General features: G+C 36.6%; 1 protein-coding gene across 1 annotated transcript in view; it reads right to left on the bottom strand.

Annotated features, from left to right (window-relative positions):
* Positions 1-3,572: 3,572 nt before the first annotated feature.
* LOC146670520 (A-type voltage-gated potassium channel KCND3-like) overlaps positions 3,573-8,466 on the bottom strand; it is a 30,979-nt gene continuing 26,085 nt past the window's right edge. Inside the window, exon 6 of the mRNA XM_085408068.1 lies at positions 3,573-7,672. Coding sequence (XP_085264194.1) covers positions 7,435-7,672 — 238 coding nt within the window. The 3' untranslated portion in view covers positions 3,573-7,434. The remainder of the gene's footprint in view (positions 7,673-8,466) is intronic.

Below are 8,466 nucleotides of genomic sequence, written 5' to 3'. Positions count from 1 at the left end.
CATCAGAACCAGTAATCTCTCTTCAAAGCTCAAATAAATTATACACCTGGTCTTTTAATGGTGGTATTGTGTGTGTGAGTGCGGTTCTCTCCGTGTGTTAAGTTACTTCATTTTACTGAACTGCACAAGATGCATGCTTTCATGTTTTGCATTATAAACAGCAGGCACAGGGATGATGTAATATCTGCCAGTTACTGTGAAAACCGGTAGAAATTTAAAGCTGTTGTTCTAAGACATGTAATAAAACCACATCGGCGCTCTGAGCTGACAGGTTATTTCTTTGGACCGCGGCACACAAAGGAGCTGATGAATGATGTGTTTGTGAGAAGATTCTGTAACTTGCACAACTTCGTAATAACAGTAACAACAGTGCTTGCATAATTTTGTTAGTATGTGGTAATTGTGATGTTTTTCTTATGGATGTAGAAGACATTTTTTTTTCACAGAATAACATTTTCTTTTTCTCTTTAAGTTGATTTTATCTGTAGAAAGATTTCATTTTTCATGTTCCCAATTACTACTTTAGTTTAATATCATAGTTTGCACAAAAATGGGAACTGTTAAAATGTGAATTATGTTTTATGAACACATCAGTGTCTTAATTAGCAAAAAAAGCATGGAAGATTTATCTAGTTTAATAAAAAGGACATCAAAATGATTACATTTTATACTACATATGATCTAAATGGGTCTAAATTAAGGGCTAATATGTACTGTGATAACCAACCATTTGGTAGTGCTGCATGGTCTACCAAATATTTTAGTGCACTGCCATCTAAAGGCTCGAATGGATAATTACAGGGCTTGCGGTAATCATGGTTAAAATTAATTAATCATGATCTGCAAACGATTTGGTCCAAATAGTTCCACAGCTCCGTTCTCAGTTCTCCAATCCAAGCATTAAAAGGTCACTTTTCCAAAACAGCTTGATGTCAGTGCAATTTGAAATGAAACATCAATTTTTATTTTTATGTCTTAATATTTTCAAACGTTTCTATAAACTGTGCCATAGACATCATCAGTCACTGGATTAAAATAAAATAATAACATGAGAATAAATTAAGTTCTCACAGGAGCAGGGTGGTGATCAGCATTTAACAGCAGTATAACACACTGCTTAGATATTCAAAATAATTCTGCTATCTCTTTTTAGTCTTCCTCCTTCTTCCTCTCCCCCCTCTCCCTCTTTATTCTTTTGTCTTAGTCTCTGTGGAGTTACCAAAGAGTGAATGTACCAGTAAAACAGATTTTATAACCCAATTAAAGGCTGATATACATCACTTTATAACAATATTCTGATATGAATATGAGATACTGCTGGCCATTGAAATGCAACATCCCTCTGACTCACTGGAGCTGTACTGTACTGTTAAAGTAATACAATTAAAGTAATAAAATACATTAGTTCCTTGGCAAATAGCAGCATGGCACCAGACTACTGAATAAGAAAGCTAAAGTTAGCTCATGGTCTCTATCTAGCATACATTAGCTAACTTTTTGGACACTATTTAAAGATCAGATGTACATCAGAAGACATTTTTCACATCACAGCAATTACCCTGCATTTTAAGATAAAATGTGTTTAAAATTAGCCCATGAAATTACATCTTCATCCTCTTTCAGCAGCAAAACAAGTCCTATTTAACAATTTATGTTTTAATTTATGTTTACATCATGACAGCGAGAAAACTAGACATTTAGACCTGATTTCCTTGTAACCTTTACCTTCTGCAATAGACAAGTTGAGAATATATATAAAATTAGAGACATCAGTCAGAAAATAATATCAAAATACACTATTATTGCTACCATAACTTAGTTATTTTTATGGGTGGTATGTTGAAATTTAGGGGTACCAGAAAATAGGGTCTAAACTCACAACAGTTGTACCTAGTGCAAAATCTTCCAAAACTAGTAATGCATAAAACTGAAGTGGCATTTACTTTAATATCTTCAAAGCGGGTTTGTAAAGATGTGTTTGTTGGGTATGTTTGTGTTTACTTCAAGCAGTGTTAGTCATTGAGTTTGAGTCATGCAGTTCTTCCATGTGCTGATGTCAGTCACACAACCACTAATGGCAAATATTAAGCTTCAAATGGTTGTCAAGACCACACCTGTGGCTGAGAGTAAGCTGACATCAAAACACTCGTGCACACATGAAAGAGGTGTTTTAGAAAAATAACATGACTCAAACAGCATTTTAACGTAATATGATATGTAATTTATGCAGCGTTTAAATTCTGTTTTTCAAAGCATTCCTATCATGTCTGCTGCTTTAAGTGATGTGCTTACTTAACTGGGCTAGTTTTATCATTGAATAATACACCATCTGATTGCTACAAATTAAATTTTGTTTCATAATGAAGCACCTTCCCTGCTAAAATCACCACATGCTGAGTAACTGGCTGTTTTATAACAAATAAATCCTAAGAAGTGCATTAAAATAAACAAACTTGTCCTCAATTACTAAAAGATTTGTTAACATGAAAAGTTTTCTGTATCTGCTAAAACTCTGCAAGATTAAAAGAACATTAAAACGTTGTTGTATTAAAATAAATGTGGTCGCATGATCTTAGATACAGCCTACAACCTTACCCATTAAATATATTGCATTAGTTTTGGTGATAAAATATTTAATGTGTGTTTGGTAATATGTTTAGTAAACACAGTGGCATCGATTCTACAAAGGCTGATTCATACTTTCATCTCGTGAGGCATTTACTAATGTGCAGACAGATTCATGTTTGTGGTTATGTAAAATATTGAAGGGTGTAACATTTTGGCAATGCTAATCCTGCTTTTGAGAATATGAAACGTACATGAACAAACATTCAGTGGTTTTTAAAGCTCTATTTTATAGTCACAAGAAGAAATGTGGTGTTTATTCACAACAAAATAAATGTAACTGACACAATAAAAGATTCTGCAGAATATTGGGTTGAATAGACTTAATGGATAAAAGTATCCGGGCACATGACGCTCTGTTTTCAGTCCTATAGCCATGCAGCTATGCAGTCTGCTTTCACAAACATTTATGACCGAACAGGCCATTCTCACTACATTTGAGTAATACCACACTAGATATTACATGATCAGCTGTGGTATTATTGCAAAGTGGAACCACAGCAAGTCAGCCATGAAGTAGCAGACCACATAAAGTTACAGACTTTACGTGGGGTCACTGTGCCAGTGCCGAAGTGAATAGTGTGCAAAAGTCTGTGTATGTATGATGCATACATGGGCTCTGCTTGAAGTCTGTGAAATACTATGTCAGTAATTCCACTTTTATAAAGCTCGACTTGAGTTGGAGATTTAAGTGTAAAATATAAGAGATGATGTGATTTATTCCTAAATTTAAACAAGACTGGGCTCATCTTGAAATTTCAATCTGTGTAAAATGAAACAATGAAACCAAAATGAAAATGCAGATTTCTATGCAAAGATACTGGTGACGGGAGCGAGAAGAAAGACAGCGTTTGACTGTTGTGGCAGAGTTTAATTTTCTGACACTTCATAGTTCTTATAACAAACAAACTGACAGAATACCGTACACACAGCAAACAGACAGAAAAAGCTCAGTTCAAAAAATAAAAAGAATAAGAAACAACACAAACAGCAATGCCAAGACTTTTAGAACAGACCTCAACGACGCCTTTGAAGTAAAGTCCATCAGATAATCACAACAAAAATCTTCATATATGAGTCACTCTGGTGTGAGAAAGGTGATTTCTCTTAATATACATTTTTAAAAAAGGTGAACGTGGTCTATGAAGCTGCAAAAAAGCCTTAATATGTAAATACTGTTTTAATGGTAACCAAAATCCAGCTTATGAACACCACGGCCGGGCAGATGCTCAATATTTCCAACAATAACGAGACAAAAAGTGTCTAAAGGGTTTGTTTTTGTAAAGCAGCATAAATAATACCACTACTTTGTTGTTCTTACAAAGGACAGAAAAGTGACCATTTTCACACAATACTTTCACCTCGTTGTTAAAACGTGACAAAATACAGAAATGCAACACAAAAAATACCAGTACAGCAAAAAAAGACCTCACTTGGTCCTTCAGGTTCCACGTTAACAAACAAAACCAAGAGAAAAATAAACACATTGTATAATTGATACAGATAACTATAGCACACTTGGCACAAACTATTCCAAACACGCATCTACCGACTTCAAATGTGCAACAGTGTGCAGCAAGTAGGTCTAGAAATGATAATCCAGTGAGGAGTAAGGCCAGAAATCAGTCCTACGGGGCTCAGCTCATTTTGATTTAATGTTAGAAAGTATCTCTGCTGCCATCCTGTGAGCATCTCTGAGACTGACCGAATTATTAGCTGCATATTCTTTAGAATGAGTTTGTTTTTGACCTTAAAAACAGCAGTTTGACAAAACTATGCCAACTCCAGGGTCACTCACATGTGCTGTTTATCCTGCTCAGAAGCTGGTATAATATTGGTTTAACTGGCTTTCAAGATAAACACATTTAATGTAAGAAAAAAAAACATGTTTAAGGTGGAAATCACTGAAAACATTAAGTGGATTAAGTTATTTTATTTTTCTAAACATTTGAGAAGATATGAGTTGTGCTTAGTGTCTCATGAACAGCACAAAAATATTTCAAGTCATCAGTGAAATCACATCTTTTCAGAGACATTTAGAGAAGACACAGAGGGCTACAAATATGTCAAAAAGAAAGTAAAAAATAAAAAATCAACTAAAATTTTTAAGGTAAGACAGAATACCTGAAAAAACAAATAATTTTTTAGCTCTGGGTATTTTATCTACACTTAAAATATTTTCAAATATTCAGCGGATTTCGTTTTAGTTTTAGTTTTATAATGCCGAACCGAACACGAATACGTTACGTCCTGTAATTGTCCAGGTCGAGTGGTGCTCAACCTTCATGGCATTCAATACCCAAACATTCATGATGAACATGCACAGTATTATTTTCCATTTCAGTGTCCTGCTCAACCTTCAACGTGAGTGGCAGCAGCACAGTGGGCATAAAGCGTCAGTGTGCTATCAAATTCATACAAGCACTTAACCACAATTTATTTTTTAATATGAATTTTGTAGGTTGTTTGTCAGGATAAGCCCGGCAATATTCTCTGTTTCTGTTCCATAAGATGGCAACAATGTAACAATGAATTTAACCTAGCTCAGTAATTCTCAAAGTCTGGGCTGCAGCCCACTTGTACCCACAGTAGGTACTACAGGTGTTCTGTAAGAGGTATTTTATAATAAATAAAGTTTAACCTTATTTTTTAGTTACAAAAAATTAAGATTTTTTTTATGATGGCTATTTAAATGTAAACATCCTATCAATTCATGCCATGTATGTGACCTAATTTGATCTGTAAAGTTTCCCCAATGTTGCCAATGGCAGGAAAAAAGGTGAAATGCAGTGATTTAAAACCGGCAAATCAAGAGACGATCAAAGTGAATCTGTGCAAACACAACGATTTCCAATCTTAAGTTGTGAAAAAAAAATTGAAAATAATTTTTGATATTTGAAATTAAATTGTGGTGTTATTAAGATCGGAAATTGCTACAGTGACACCAGGAAAGAGTGCTTGGAGAGCATGACACCAAAGATATTGTGAGAGTGTGCAGTTGACTTGGAATCTTGCTTCCTTCAAAATGGCTTTTTCAAAGATGGGGACCAGGTCTGCAACCCCAGTTGCTGTCTTCAGTTTGCTGTCAGTTTGTGACAGAAGGGGCTCCAGTTGGCAAATTGTGAATCTGTTGCTGTCTGTTGCAAATCTGTTGCTATCTACATACACAGAAATTTACACTCAACAGAAATTTAAATGAACTACTTACATTCAGAGTCCAGTTACAACCTCATAGACTCAAAACAGAAATTTCTCCACAAATAGCGATGTGATGGTTGCTGCAAGACAGCGAAATGATATAGATGCAGCTTTGCTTTTATTTAGGAATACAAGCAGTTGGCAACAATTTGTGTTAAAATCAACTGCAAAGAGATGAGGCACAGATGAGTCCTGCACAGACTGACTCAGATTGATTGCTACTTGTTGGCAATCTGTCTATATTTATAAATTAGACGGCAATTATTTGCAAGCTTTAACCAGTCTGTCTGAGAGTGACTGGAGTCAGTTTGAGTCAGACTGTTTGGACACAGGCTGCCACGGAGCAGGTAACCTACAAAATCACCTTAGGATCAAAATTGGGCACCCAGTTAGTTTTTGAAACTACCTGCAATCGGTTGCTGAATGCAACAGTTTTACTGTAGTGTGACTGAGCCATAAACGATACTTCATTCTGGGACACTGTCGATACAATCATGTTATTCAGTATCCTGGCCTTACTAACACTTGCTGTTGTACTGAAACCAAATGTTGTAGTATTTCCCCTCCCAAAATATGCAATGTTATATACCTTTTATTATTATCACTGTTTCACTGCATGGCTTGTTTCTTCTTTACATTAACATGTCAGAACCCTCATGTACATTGTCCTTCTGCTGTACAAACTACTGCAACACATATATTAATCTGCAGGAGAAAATTATTTAAAACAAGTTATTTTCCTGTGTTTTTGTAACACAAACAGTTAAGACTAGGATGAATGAATTTCAGCTAATCAAGTGGTTGGTTTTGGTCTTTTCATGGGATGTACTGTAACCTCATCCTTCAACATTAAATTACACATTTGCTTTATAGTAATTCTCCGGTCAGCTCAAGGCTGAGAACCACTGCTCTGTTTCAATGCAGTACGACGACCGTCAGCCTTCAGTCCACATTCAGTGGGATTTTTCAAATACAACTAAAATCACAGTTTGGTTTGAGGAATCAACATAATGTATCGATACAATTATCCAACGAAAACAAAGAAACGCTGTTTCCAGTCTGCAACAAATGAAATACACATTTCAGGGATGATATTAGCAGCATCAGGCATGGCGACTTTAAACTAAAACAGTTTATGTTTCTCAAAATACTATAGACAATCACATAACACAAACATGACCAATCAGATTCAACAGCTTTGTTCTTCAGTATTTAATCCAACAAATCTTCTTTTTCACTGTGAATTCACGTCAAATTTACTGTGAATTTGTGATGGTCAACAGGGTTTGTTGATGTTTCTGCCAGTTGCACAATATCATCAGTTATTTTCCACCATCTCCACTGCTGTAGGAAACGTTTAGAAATGCAGCAGCTCTCATCGTATCTACAGTACATACACGACATGACACGAGCGTGATTCTCAGGTCACATATCTACAGTCCTCTACCTCAATAATGTCTCCATAACTGGTGAGTCCTCTGGAGTACACCTCTCTTCTCACTGACCCTGTATTAGGGAACACGGTACGTCCATGAATGTAGTGTTACCTGCTTCCTCCTCCTCTGCTTTTCTTCCCCCTGGTGGGGTGAGTTACATCTTTCAGCCACACAGTCACAGAGCCGAGACTTTGACGATGTTGGCGCCAGCTGAACTTGTTGTGGTCTGAATGCTCAAGGGTGGTGGGTGACTTGGAGGTTGGGGCGGCCTCCGCTGTGGGGGCCCGTGGAACCCGTCTCCATCAGGGGTTAAAGCAGGGGGTGTTGGGAGGCTGATGATGGCTGTGGTGATCCGGCCACTTTTGCAGTTGATCCTGCTGCTCTCGTCAGTTTTAAGGTTGAGGTTGGAGCGGCTGTTAAGTATAATTAAATGTGGTTAATGTCTAGTACAAACAGTAGTAATTGCATATGTAATTACATATCATTTTTAAGCAAAACATGTTCTGTAATTTCTATAATGTTTTTGTAAATTTGGGCAGGAAATGAAGATTCTGGAGAAATTTATATACCAAAGTTTTATCAGTTAACTGCACTCACAGTCAGCTTTATTATTTATGCCTAAACAAATCTTTAAAACAACACTTTATGACTTTATGGACAGAAGTACTGGGCCACCTACACATTACACCTACAGGAGCTTTTATGACATCCCATTATAAATTCATAGGCATTAAAATGGAAATGGTCTCCCCTCTGCAGCAATAATGGCTTCTACTCTTCTGTGATGACTTTCTACAAGATTTTGAAGTGTGTCTGGGAATTCTTGCCAATTCAACCGGGAGAACATTTGTGAGGTCAGACACTGATGAGGGGTATGACTCACAATCTCCACTCTTGTTCATCCCAAAAGTGTTTAATGGGCTCTGTGTGGGTCACTCAAGGTCTTCAGCACTATCAGCTGATCATAATGTTATGGCCCATGCTTTGCGCACTGGGATACAGTCATGCTGGAAGAGAAAAGGGTCTTCCCCAAACTGATTTTTTCAACACTGAAGCATAGATCAGTCCAAACCAGACCAGACCAATCCTAAAAATAAACAACCCTATAAGGTAAAATTCGGTGGAGGAGGGGTCTGGCATTTGCCAAACCAAGACTAATCCGTCATTCTGCCTGGAACTCCACAGAACATATTTCCACTGCTCCAGA

Source organism: Rhamphochromis longiceps, linkage group LG5, assembly GCF_057381845.1.
Source record: "Rhamphochromis longiceps isolate RC_006_pf linkage group LG5, R_longiceps_female_GT1.1, whole genome shotgun sequence".
Taxonomy (NCBI): domain Eukaryota; kingdom Metazoa; phylum Chordata; class Actinopteri; order Cichliformes; family Cichlidae; genus Rhamphochromis; species Rhamphochromis longiceps.
Note: the sequence above shows the minus strand (reverse complement) of the source record. Positions and strands in the feature narration are given on the sequence as shown.